Source organism: Pan paniscus, chromosome 16, assembly GCF_029289425.2.
Source record: "Pan paniscus chromosome 16, NHGRI_mPanPan1-v2.0_pri, whole genome shotgun sequence".
NCBI classification, from domain to species: Eukaryota; Metazoa; Chordata; class Mammalia; order Primates; family Hominidae; genus Pan; species Pan paniscus.
In genome coordinates this window covers 61,814,760-61,828,550 of record NC_073265.2, presented here as the reverse complement: position 1 = coordinate 61,828,550, position 13,791 = coordinate 61,814,760, and the positions used below count along the sequence as shown (strand labels likewise).

The 13,791-nt window shown below is 37.3% G+C and overlaps 1 protein-coding gene across 1 annotated transcript in view; it reads right to left on the bottom strand.

Annotated features, from left to right (window-relative positions):
• Positions 1 to 13,791, bottom strand: part of ARIH1 (ariadne RBR E3 ubiquitin protein ligase 1) — a 111,158-nt gene that overhangs the window by 19,438 nt on the left and 77,929 nt on the right. Inside the window, exons 4-8 of the mRNA XM_034939078.4 lie at positions 11,734 to 11,826; positions 11,190 to 11,245; positions 5,526 to 5,592; positions 3,570 to 3,676; positions 470 to 512 (exon numbers count right to left, since the gene is read on the bottom strand). Coding sequence (XP_034794969.1) covers positions 470 to 512; positions 3,570 to 3,676; positions 5,526 to 5,592; positions 11,190 to 11,245; positions 11,734 to 11,826 — 366 coding nt within the window. The remainder of the gene's footprint in view (positions 1 to 469; positions 513 to 3,569; positions 3,677 to 5,525; positions 5,593 to 11,189; positions 11,246 to 11,733; positions 11,827 to 13,791) is intronic.

Sequence of the window (13,791 nt, the reverse complement as noted above, 5' to 3'; positions counted from 1 at the left end):
TTTTAAAAATAGCAAATTACTTTAGCACTTAACTATAGTCAAGCTTAAATGTAAAAGCCAATGAATAAGATTATCACTAGGCTCACATCCTCTTAAGCCAGGGAAATCCCATAGCTACAATGTCCAGTATATATAAAATCAACCAAAGCAGGATTTTCTTTGGCAGAAGCTGAGTTGGGAACCTAGAGCTTGAAGAGAAGCCCAACTGCAAGGTGTGTATTCCCCTAATTACAAAGCCTGACAAAGAGGTGCCTTAGCCATGGTTATCCTAATAATAATCAGGAGCTGACTTGGCTTATCCTAAGGAATTACCTCTGAATACATGTAATGATCATCTGAAATTAAAAGGATAAAAAAAAAAAATCTACCAATAGATAGATAACAAAATCATCAGCTATGATTTTTAGTCACTAAGTCTTAGAAGTGTGCCATTACATTATTTAAAAATTGAAATGTCAGTCAAACTCACCTTACATTTAACAGGATCATGCCAATTTTCTCCACAGTTAAAGCTGTTAAGTGACACAAAGAGTTAATAGAATTAAGGCTTACCTACTGTAAGTAAGTAAATAAGCCAATCATTTCATGCCTTATAGTTCCACAGTATTGTCACTAGTTTCTAGTGACTGGCAAATACAAGGAGAGAACCCATGTCTGCTTTACAGTTAATTACCTAGAATTTAGTAGTAGAACTAGCACATAGTCGGTACTCAATATGTGTGAAGAATGACTATAAGCATGAAGACACGCTTTGATGACAATTTCATAATAATTGTTGCTAAGGTGCCTCAGACTATATTGAGAAGTTTCAACCCATGCTTCATCAGTGCATTTTTAATCTTTTACTTAACACCCTAAATGAAGAATAAAAGGCTGACTTTGTAGGTTACTTATATAATTTAGTACTAATACACAGTAAACAATATATGGGAAGCAAATAGGTCACATCTTTGCATTATTTAAACAAATGAACCTCAGCCCTGTAGAGGGAAATGGTACTGGGCAAGGTATAAAACAAAAAGACTAAATACTTACTAAACATGTGTTAATTGGTAATTCACTTTTGTTTTCTAAGTTCATGACATATACACTTGTAAAAGAAGTATAATTAACAAACACAAATGCTTAAGAAAAAATAATAAAATGACAGATTAATTAGCTAATTAAGTAATTTACGAATGGCAAAAAGTCCTTTGCTAAAGACAGAAACAAACTACTATTGATTTAAATCAGGTTAAGATAAATGGTTATTTCTGAAAAGAAAGATGGGGAATGGGAAGGAGCAGGGAACCAAGGAGCTTCAAATATATGTGTCATGTTTTATCTCTTAATGAAGAAAAACAAAATACTAATTTTGATTTAGCTGGATTGTAGCTATATAGATATTCACTGCTGTATTCTCTATACTTTTATGTTTGAAATGTGTCACGCTAAAAATACATTGGAAAGTAGGTATTATCCACCTTTTCTCTAAAATAACTACATAATTAATCTTTATTGAAACAGTATGTATTTTACACATATTTAATCTCTGTGAGCTTACCTGCTCTTTTTGGAAATATTTATTATTAATGATGTGCTAAGTGTAATTCTATAGATGTTTGGAGGAAAAAAAGAAAGGTATGGAATACCAATAAAATATTTCCCCCTCCAAACCACCCCCCAGCAAAAAAAATATCTGGCTGGCCATGGTGCTTCTCACCTGTAATCCCAGCACTTAGGGAGGGCCGAGGCAGGTGGATTACTTGAGGCCAGGAGTTCAAGACCAGCCTGGCCAACAAGGTGAAATGCTGTCTCTATTAAAAATAAATAAATAAATAAATAAATAAATAAATAAATAAATAAAAATTAGCCAGGCGTGGTGGCACACGCCTGTAATCCCAGCTACTCAAGAGGCACAAGAATCACTTGAACCTGGGAAGCAAAGGTTACAGTGCGAGATCGTGCCACTGCACTCCAGCCTGGGTGATGGAGTGAGACCCTCTCTCAAAACAAAACAAAACAAAAAATCTATTTGCTGGGTCTAGAGCCCCTTGACTTGATTGGCTTCTTACTCCTCAAGACCCTCAAAGGAACAGAAAATCATCTTAACTTCTAGCAGGATATAAATGTTTGTGTCCCCCTAAAATGTGTATGTTAAAACTTAATAACCAATGTGACAGTATTAGGATGTGGAGCCTTTAGGAGGTGAATGGAATTGGCATCCTTTTTTTAAAAAAAAAAGGGCCCAGAGAGCTGCCTTGTCCTTTCCACCATATGAGGACCCAGCAAGTAGGCACCATCTATGAACCAGAAAAGCAGGCCCTCGCCAGACAACAAATCTTTTGGCACCTTGATCTTGGACTTCTCACCCTTAAGAACTGTAAGAAATAAATTTACGTTGTTTAGAAGCCGCCCAGTTTATGGTCTTTTGTTATAAAAGCCTGAACATTAAGACAGAAAATGGTACCAACAAGTGAGGGTGCTGTTCTAACAAAACCAAAAATGTGAAAGCCGATTTGAAACTAGGTAGTAAGTAGAGGCTGGAAGAGCTTGGAAGTGCAAGCTAGAAAAAGCCTAGATCACTGTGAATGAACTGAATTGTTAAGGGTAATTCTGGTGAGGATTCAGAAAGACAGAAGTGCAGGGAATGCCTCAATCATAGAGAAAACCTAAATAAATGGCCATGAACAGAATGTTGTTAGAAATATGGACAGTAAAGGCCATTATGATGAGGTCTCAGATGAAAATGAGGAACATGCTGTTAGAAACTAGAGGAAAGGCCATCCTTGCTATAAAGTGGCAAAGAAGTTGGCTGAATTGTTTTGTGGAAGGTAGAGAAATGAAGCTGAATATCTGGTTGAGGAAATTACTAAGCAAAGTGTTGAAGACGCAGCTTAGCTTCTCTTGAATGTTTATAGAAAATGCAAGAGATGAATGACCTAGAGATAAACTGTTCATCAAAAGGAAATAAGAAGTCAAAAATTTGAAAAATTTTCAGCCTATCCACTTTGGAAAAAACAAGAACACCTATAAAGGAGCCTGAACTGATTAAGACATCCCCTAATATGTGGCACTGGAAACTTCCTGGCAGTTCAAATCTAGAATTCAGAGGCTGAAGAGTATACTATAGAACTCCAAAAGCCCAAGTTACCAAGAAAGCTGGGCGAGAGGAGCCACAGGAAAACTCTTAGTTAAAAAGGAGACCATCAGCAGAATTTACCTGCACATTTCCTTTGCATAAGTAAGGTTAAAATTTGGCAGAGTAAAGAAAAACGTACAGTCCCAGATCTACAAGTTTGCTCCCATTAAGTTACAGTGGAGCATACAGGAAGATATGATTAGAGTTGTATATTTTCTCCATTTAAAAAAAATTCAAAAAAGTTAGAACATCAAGGAAAGAGGAAAAATTTTTTTAAGATGTGACCTTCTCATTCAATTCTGAAAGAGATATATACTATTTTAAACCAGTATCAAACATCTCCCTGCCTAAGGTAAACACTTTTTTCCTGCTATTTTACTACCAAGAATAAACAGGAGAAATGGAAACGCTTTGTGCACTATTTCAATTTAGGAAATCACTTGCTTACCAAAATTGGCGCCCACATTTGCAGCGAACAGGTTTAGCATCAGGATATTGGACTTTAACAACATGGTGGCAATCTGGGGCAGGACACCACTTTAACAGTCGATTGCACTGAAATACAAGTTAGAAAATAAAAAATGACAGCTGGCTGGGCACAGTGGCTCACACCTATAATCCCAGAACTTAGGGAGGCCAAGGCGGGAGGACTGTTTGAGGTCAAGCACTCCAGACCAGCCCAGGCAACATAGCAAGACCTTGTCTCTACCTTAAAAAAAAGAAAAAAGAATTTAGCCAGGCATGGTGGTATGTGCCTGTAGTCCCGACTACACAGGAGGCTGAGGCGAGAGGATCACTTGAGCCCAGGAAGTAGAGGCTGCAGAGAGCTGTGATCATCTGCTGCACTCCAGCCTGGGTGTTAGAATGAGGCCCTGCCTCAAAAAAAGACAGCAAATTAAATTAGGTCACGATGCAAGATTTCCTAGTACATCAAGCTATTTATATTGCTTCTCTGGTACAAGGGGCAAATGGGGGATAATTACACAAGCTTATGAAAACTTGCTGTGGTCTTCTATAGCAACACTTCAGATGTGCTTTTTTTTTTTTTTTTTTAAAGATGACTGATCCCTGAAGACCTGGTTTTATAAAATACATGAATTACCTCTTGTTCTATCTTCAAAATCCCACTGAATAACTTTAATTAAATATCATGTATGTGACCATTAAAAAGCACTAATTTATTTACAGTTCTATTTCAGAACAATTTTCAAAAGACACAAGAAAATCAGATATACTCTTTATCAAGGAAGGTGTTTAGAAGCTACAGAATAGTTCAAGATAGGCTAAAGGATATACATACAACTTCTCCCATAAAAAGCTCTTGTAAGAAGGAAAAAAACAAACAAACAAAAAACCCAGTTCCTAAACCACAGGCAAAGAGTGCATTTTAGTTCCTCAAAAGGAAATATAACTTTTATAGTATTTTTATTATGAAAAAAAACACTCTGCACCAGAATTCAGAAGTCCATTGACCATTTCAAATAATACACTATTTCTAAAATGGCTGTTTCCAGGTTTAATCTCTAACAGAAATAATTACTTTCTAGAATTAAAAGACCAAGTTACTGATGTTGTCATACAGGGGCTGACAAACTCCTCTGTAACGAGCCAAGAGGGTAAAGAATTTTGGTTTTGCAGGCCAGAACAGTCTCTGTAGCAACTACTCAACTCTGCCACTGTAGCACAAAAGGAGTCATAGAACAAATGGGCAAAGGCATGGTCCAATAAAGGATAGCATTCTTTATTAACAAGATTTACTGGTAATGAAACCTAAAACGAGCAGAGAAATAGCAGGGTTAGAATCTCAAACATGATTAAACATGACACGATTAGTAATCTACTACAATTCTCAGCTAGGGATAAAGAAAAATAAAGGAAGAATACAGTAAAAATAATTTTATTATCCAAGGTCAAGATCTATGGAGAGATGTACTTACTGGTTTCTCATACTCTTTTATTTTATTTTATTTTATTTTTTATTAAGAGGGAGTCTCGCTCTGTCACCCGGGCTGGAGTGCAGTGGCGCCATCTCGGCTCACTGCAACCTCTGCCTCCAGGGTTCAAGCGATTCTCCTGCCTCAGCCTCCCAAGTAGCTCGGATTACAGGCTTGTGCCACTGTGCCCAGCTAATTTTTGTATTTTTAGAAGAGACAGGGTTTCGCCATGTTGGTCTTGAACTCCTGATCTCAGGTGATCCACCCGCCTCGGCCTCCCTTAGTGCTGGGATTACAGGCGTGAGCCACCACACCTGGCCTGTCATACTCTTTTGAGAATAAAGGTATTTTGGCATGCTTCATAAATATGGTAAAGATGTTTTTTACTGTCAATAAATTATAATTTTTAAAATAGTATTTCTATTAATAAACAGAATTCCTTCTTACAAGAAGGAAAACAAATCACTTACCTCTACAAAGCTATTTGTTATTAAATGCTGATACTTTAATTTAACTTTTGAATCTGTGATCAGGCGCCTGAAACCAAGAATAAAAATAGATTAGAAAGTTTCCAGTCAAGAGTATTTTCCACATTTATAAAACATAGTTTCAAAAGCTGTTTATGCTACGGCTACATGTTTATGCCCTAAGCTGTAAATACTGAAATGCACATAGGCTATCAACAAATATAACTGTACTGATCAGAACAATAATTTCAAAGTTTGTATAGTTTTATTTTCATAGACTTTTTTTCCATGGTTCTTATTTTTTAAATAGTCTACTTTTACCCAGTTTTTATTACATCCTAATGACTTACCAACTAGTGCCAAGTATAAGTGCATTTCAGGGTCTTTTGACTCTGATATCATATCATGCCTTAAGACAGCAATTCTCAGCCACCTTCCTTCAGACACCCCACCCAAATCAGTATGCGAAATGAGACAGATATTGTTGACAGAAATGTTAAGAAATGGATCCAGGTTTTGTGATACCTAAAGCTGATATAATTTTAAGAGCCTTCTTCTTCTGAGAGCTCTTGGAAATTAACCAGAAATGCTCACTGACTGCATCCTGGCCTCTTCTGAACACTATAACTCACGAGAATTTCCAGAATTCACAGGATCCCACGTAGTGAGGAATCCTGAAGTTTAAGTTTCATTAGTTCTATGGTAAATACTCCTCTGAGTGCATTACAAGAAAAAGAATTCCCACTGAGAAAGACAGGAAGAACATGCATGTAGTTCAACCCCATTAAAATCTTTTAAATGAACCAGACAATCTGGCCTCATTTGACTCTTGAGCTTCATAGGCCTCTCTCCTTCCACAAGATCCCACCCTGTCCTGTGCCACTTTCAGTGCACTCCTATCACATTCGTATTCTTGTATTTCTTCAAAACAGTAAGTACCACCCTTCCTCAGAGGCTTTGCATAAGGCTGCCTCCCTTGGAAAGACAAGAATATTGTAATGGAGCTCTAAGGTGGGACAGCCTAGGTTTGAATGCCGGCCTCACAACTCACTAGCTATGAATTGAAGGTAAATTCTTTGAACTCTTCATTTCTCAGTTACTAATCTGTAAAACAGATATAAGAAACATGGTTGTGAGACTAGAATAGTGCCTGGCAGATAGTAAGCACTCAATAAATATTAGACGCTATTACTGTATTACTTCACTCAGTTACAATAAAGTATTACTCAAGGAAGCCTTTCCTGAGTTCCCACACTCGTTTGGATATAGATACCCTCTCAGTTCTCATGGCACCTTAAACATCTACTTTATAGAAATTATCATAATTTTAATTAGACAGTTATCTGTATAATCATTTGTTTAATATGTCTTTCTCCTCCCAACCCCATGAAAGGATCCCCAGGTGTCCAGTACGCCTGTAGAAAGTGTTCAATTAATATTTTTTAAATGAGTAAATCTCCATATTTCACAGAAGTGGAACCTGCGGTCTAAAAATAATTTGTGTATTTGATGGTTCCTCAAAAAGTTAAACATAGCATTACCACATGACCCAGCAATTCTCCTTTGAAATATATATACTTAAGAGAATTAAAAACAGATGTTCAATGAAAAACTTGTACACAAATGTTCATATGTTCACATAAGACATTTCCGTAAAAAATGGAAATGTCCATATAATGGAACCATTATTCAGCAATGAAAAGGAGTAAAGTGATGATTCATGATACAACATGGATGAATCTTGAAAACATTAAAGAAGCCAATCACAAAAGGCAACATATTATATGATTCCCTTTATATGAAATGTCTAGAATAGGCTAATCCACAAAGACAGAAAGCAGATGAGTGGTTGCTAGGGTCTAGGGGGAGAAAGGAATAGCGAATGACTGCTTAACGGATATAAGGTGATTAACATAGTCTGCAATTAGGTGATGTTTGTAGAATAATATTATGTATATACTAAAAGCCACTGGATAATATACTTAAAAATACAGTTGCTGGCCATGTGCGGTTGCTCACGCCTGTAATCTTAGCACTTTGGGAGGCAGAGGTGGGTGATCACTTGGGGTCAGGAGTTCAAAACCAGCCTGGCCAACATGGTGAAACCTCGTCTCTACTAAAAATACAAAAAAATTAGCCGAGCACGGTGGCAGGCACCTGTAATCCCAGCTACTCAGGAGGCTGAGGCAGGAGAATCACTTGAACCTAGGAGGTAGAGGTTGCAGTGAGCCGAGATCATGCCACTACTGCACTCCACTCTGGGCAACAGAGAGAGATTCCATCTTAAAAAAACAAAAAACAAAAAAAACCCCATTGCTTCTTAAACAACACAGGTTTGAACTGCATGGGTCCACTTATTTATGAATATTTTTCAACCAAATAGGGATCAAAAATAGTTATTTGTGGGATGTGAAACCTGCATATATGGACGGTCGAATTTTTGTATACATGGGTTCTGCTGGGCTGACATGAGCATGCGCAGATTTTGGTATATTCAGGGTGGAGGACGTGGGTCCTAGAACCAATCCCCAGTATACTAAGGATAACTGTAATTAAAATGAGTTTTATATTACAGATTTTATATCAATAAATAATAATAAGGAATGTATCAGGCCAAAAGTCAGATGCCTTGATTGCCAAACACACACATCTTATTTACACATGTATTACCCATAATGCTTTTCTGGTATGACAAACCCTAATGATTTCTGATAGCTGGCCTTAGCCTAAAAAGCTATCTAAACCTGGCATGGACCACCAGGACTGGTGAGAGCAAACATCAGCCAACAGTTATTAGGACAAGGTTCCACCCTTAGTTTATCTGATATTGATAAGGAAGTAAAAGAAAGTGAGCATCCATCTTCAAGAATAGGCATTCTCAAGAAGGTGGCAGCAAGTGTCACTCTGGTCATTAATAAGACAACTCTCTTGACAAAGATTTGTTACCATCACAAATAGAAAATAGTTATTGGCCAGGCGTGGTGGCTCACGCCTGTAATCCTAGCACTTTGGAAGGCCAAGGCGGGCAGATCGCCTGAGGTCAGGAGTTCGAGACCAGCCTGGCCAACATGACGAAACTCTGTCTCTACTAAAAATACAAAACTTATCCGGACGTGGTGGTGTACACCTGTAATCTCAGCTACTCAGGAGGCTGAGGCAGGAGAATTGCTTGAACCCGGGAGGCAGAGGTTGCAGTGAGCCGATATGGTGCCACTTGTACTCCAGCCTGGGCAAACCAATAAATGTAATTCACCACACAAACAGAATTAAAAACCATACGATCATCTCAAATGACACAGAAAAAGCTTTCAATAAAGTCCAACATCTCTTCATGATAAAAACTATCAACAAACTAGGCTTTGAAGGAACATACCTCAAAACATTAAGAGCCATCTATGATATGACAAACCCATAGCCAACATCATACTGAACAGGCAAAGGCTGGAAGCATTCCACTTAGGAAAAGGATGCCCACACTCACGACTCCTATTGAACATAGTACTGGAAGTCCTAGCCAGAGCAATCAGGCAAGAGAAAGAAATAAAATGTATCTAAATAAGAAAAGAAGTCAAACTATCAATCTTCACTGATGATGATTCTATACCTAGAAATAACCCTAAAGACTCTGCCAAAAGGCTCCTAGAGCTGACAAAGTCAGTAAAGTTTCAGGATACAAAATCAATGTACAAAATTCAGTAGCATTTAATATATACCAATAACATTCAAGGTGAGCGCCAAATTAATAATGCAATCCTATCGATAATAGCCACACACACATAAATGGTTGTTGGGATAACTAGCTAGCCACATGCAGAAGAATGAAACTTGACCCCTATATCTTTCACCATATACAAAAATTAACTAAAGGATTAAACACTTTAATCTAAGAGCTCAATCTATAAAAATCTTAAAAGAAAATCCAGGAAATACCATTCTAGACATCAGCCTTGGCAAAGAATTTATGACTAAGTCCCCAAACGCAACTGCAACAAAAGCAAAAATTGACAAGTGGGACTTAATTAAACTAATGAGCTTCTGTACAGCTAAAGAAACTATTAAAAGAGTAAACAGACAACCTACAGAATGAGAGAAAATATTTACAAATTATACACCCAACAAAAGCCTCATATCCAGAATCTATAAGGAACTTAATCAAACAAGCAAAAAACAAATAACCCCATTTAAAAATGAGCAGGCTGCTTTGTCAACGAAGTAGCCATTCTTTTGTTTCTTTACTTCTCTAATAAACTTGCTTTCATTTAAAAAAAAGAAAAAAAAAGGGCAAAGTACATGAAAAGACATTTCTCAAGAAGACATACACGCAGCCAACAGGTACAAAAAAATGCTCGACACCACTAATCATTAGAGAAATGCAAATCAAAACCGTAATGATGTACCACATCATCTCACACCAGTCATAAGGAATATTATTAAAAAGTAAAAAAAAATTAAACAAAAAATAATTTTAAAAAGTAAAAAAATAACAGATGTTGGTGAGATCACAGGGAAAATAAATCATTCTACCAAAAAGACACATTCACTAGTATGTTCACTGTGGCATTAGTCACAATAGCAAACACACGAAATGAACCTAGATGCCCATCAACAGTGGACTGGATAAACAAAATGTGGCACATGGACACCATGAAACACTATGCAGTCATAAAAAAAAGTGAGCACAATCATGTCCTTTGCAGCAATACAAATGCAGCTAGAGGTCATCATCCTAAATGAATTAACAGAGAAATACTCAATACCACATGTTCTCATTTATAAGTGAGAGCTAAACAGTGAGTACACATGAAGATGAGAATAAAAGACTATTTAGACTGGGGACTACTACAGTGGGTAGGGTGGGACGGCAAGAGTTGAAAAACTATCAGGTATTGTTCTCACTACCTGGGTGATGGGATCATTTGCACACCAAACCTCACGGACAAGGAATTAATTTACCCATGTAACAAACCTGCACATGTATACCTGAACCTAAAAGTTAAAAGAAAAAAAAGAAAGAACCTTTCATAAGAAGAGCTGTTAGCTGAAAGCATCCAGCTGTAGTGTATCTGAAATCAGCAGCAGTGTTTCAGCAAAGACCATGACTCCCTGGGTAGTCCCAGCCAACGACTGAGCATATCAAGTGTACCGGGCCCAGCTCTTTCTACTTATTGAGGTATTCCTCTATGGGCAATCTATGCACTGAAGTTCCCCCATCAGGGCTGCCAAAGACTCTCATAGCTGTATCATACGAAGTCTCTTCCTATTGAATCTTCCTTCTTTGTCTTTTAACAGATGTCAGGCCTACATCAATGTCTATCTGCTCCTGCTGTTCACCTTGCACAGATGCTATTCCACAATAAGTCAGTTTCACCTTTTATTCTATCTTGGGATCTGCTTCCAAGAACACCTCAACTAACACATACACACATTCTAATCTCCAATCCAAGGTTTATCAAAATCTAGCTACCATGCATTTCTAAGTTTGTAAGAATAGTGATCAGGCATTTAACCAAGTTACAAATGGGCTTTTGTACTACTACTAAGGAACGCAGATTAAAAAGTTTCTTCAGACTTTAAGAAGTTTCACTTCCTTTGAGGTACTAAGTAAAAATTAATTTGGTTTAACCAACTAACCAATATTCACATGCAGAATCTATCAAAAATACTTACATAACTGTGTTGTCATCCACTAAGATATCACAACCATGAGCAGGACACGAAATAGTCTGAAAAAGATTGAAATTTAAACTGTCTTCATTCAACAAATATTTAATGAATGCTTACCATCGCCAGGCACTTTGCTAGGTTCTGGGAATACCTTAATGTTTACAGGATCTCAATCCTTCCCCTTCTCCTTAAAGGAAATGTGTGTGAGAGTATGTTTATCACCATAAAGTAACTAGACTTGCTAACCTGACTAATTGGTTTTTAAACACACAATTTTAAAGGCAAAAGCGAGATAATCTGACAAAATCGTGCAACAAGTTTAAGTTAACATATACCAATATTGATGCCGGCTGAGAAAACGTTACCTGGAGTGGCTCTTTAACTGGAATGCCACATTACTTTAGGAAAAAGCCTATTATCTTTAGTTGTTTGAATCTAGAATCATGACACATAAAGCTTCACCTGTTTTTATTTGTGCAAATTTGTGCAAGGGTCTTAACACTATAGGAAATTCAACAAAAACTGAAAAACAACTTGATATCTTTACCTGACCCATGCCTTCTTCCATTATTTTGGTAGTTAAATATTCACTCCAGCACTGCATACAAAACTTATGTCCACATTCAAGGCCAGTGAAATACTGTAAGAAAAATAAAACATGAACTTAACAAAGGTATTATCAGAAAAATCACTATAAACAGTGACTCAACAGGGCTCCATAAGGTCACATTTCTTACGTGGCTAAAATGTCCAATTTGACAATAGATGGGCTCCTAAAATGAACTTTTCATGGTGAATCTAGACATGCATATACACCGAACACACATACATCTTAGGAAAGGCGGGCAACAATGTTTGTATTAAATATAAAAAGACAAAAGAGCACATGAAAGAATACTCAGTATCATTCAGCATCATGGAAATGCAAATCAAAACCACCATGAAGGCGGGGCAACATGGCAAAACCCTGTCTCTACAAAAAATACAAAATGAGTCAGCCATCATGACGCATGCCTGTAGTCCCAGCTACTTGGGAGGCTGAGGTGGAAGGACTGCCTGAGCCTGGGAGGCGGAGGTTGTAGTGAGCTGAGATCACACCACTGCACTCCAGCCTGGGCAAAGAAGTGAGACCCTGTCTCAAACAAAACAAAACAAAGCAACACCACAGTAAGACACCACACTCACTAAAACAGCTATAATAAAAAGGCAGATAAAGCAGAGCACACTGGCTCATATCTGTAATCCCAGCACTTTGTGTGGCTGAGAGCGGAGGATTACTTGAGGCAAGGAGTTCAAGACCAGCCTGGGCAACATAGTGAGACTCTGTCTCCACAAAAAATTAAGAAATTAGCCAGGTGTGGTAGCACATGCCTGTAATCCCAGCTACTCAGGGGAGCTGAGGTGGGAAGATCACTTGAACCTGAGAGGTCAAGGCTACAGTGAGCTGTCATCATGCCACTGCACTCCACACCAGGCAACAAAGTGAGACTCTATTTGGAAAAAAAAAGCCAATATTAATAACAAGTGTTGGTGAGGATGTAGAAAAACTGGAGCCTTCGTACACTGTTGATGGAAATGTAAAATGGTACAGCAACTTTGGAAACAATCAGGCAGTTCCTCAAAATATTAAACATAGAGTTACCATAGGACCCAGCAATTCTAATCCTGGGTATATACTCAAAAGAAATGAAAACATACATCCATACAAAAACTTGTACACAAGTGTTCATTATAGCATTATTCATAACAGCCAAAAAATGAAAACAATCCAGATGTCCAACTGAAGAAAAAAATATTTTCCCATATTTCCATAAATAAAATATTATTCACTCATAAAAGGAAATAAAGTACTGATACATGCCACAATATAGATGAACCTTCTTTTCAAGGTTGTTCTCCTATCACTTGCACAGTGAAATTTCTTATAAAAGAATGAAAATAAGCCAGTCATAAAAGAGCACATACTGATTCTTTTTTTTTTGAGACAGAGTCTCACTCTGTCACCTAGGCTGGAGTGCAATGGCACCATCTCGGCTCACTGCAACCTTCGCCTCCCAGGTTCAAGTGATTCTTCTGCCTCAGTCTCCCAAATAGCTGGGACTACAGAAACGCACCACCACGCCCAGCTAATTTTTGTATTTTTAGACCAAAGCCTTGTTTGATTCTTTCATATGAAATGTCCAGAATAGGTATATCCATTGACAAAGAAAACAGATGAGCAGTTGCCTAGGGGCTGGGGGACTTGGGAGGAATTAGGGGGTGAATTTAAAAAGTTATCTCCTGGGGGGTTATAAAATGTTTTTAAAATTATGGTGATGGCACACAACTCTGTAGCATATACTAAAACCACTTTAAATGGGTGAACTGGATAGTATATAAATTATATCTCAATAAACCTGTTATGAAAAGATTTATTCAGAATAGCTAAGGATAATAGTAACTAACATTTTATTCTAAAATCTTAAGAGTTAAGGGATCGTTAAATGAAGCAGTATCCTGTAATGGGACATTAAGAAATACTTTAAATAATATTAGATGATCTGGAGGATTATGTCTTTTAAAAAGATTCAAATAATGGTTACCTTATTTTAAAGAACATTTTGCC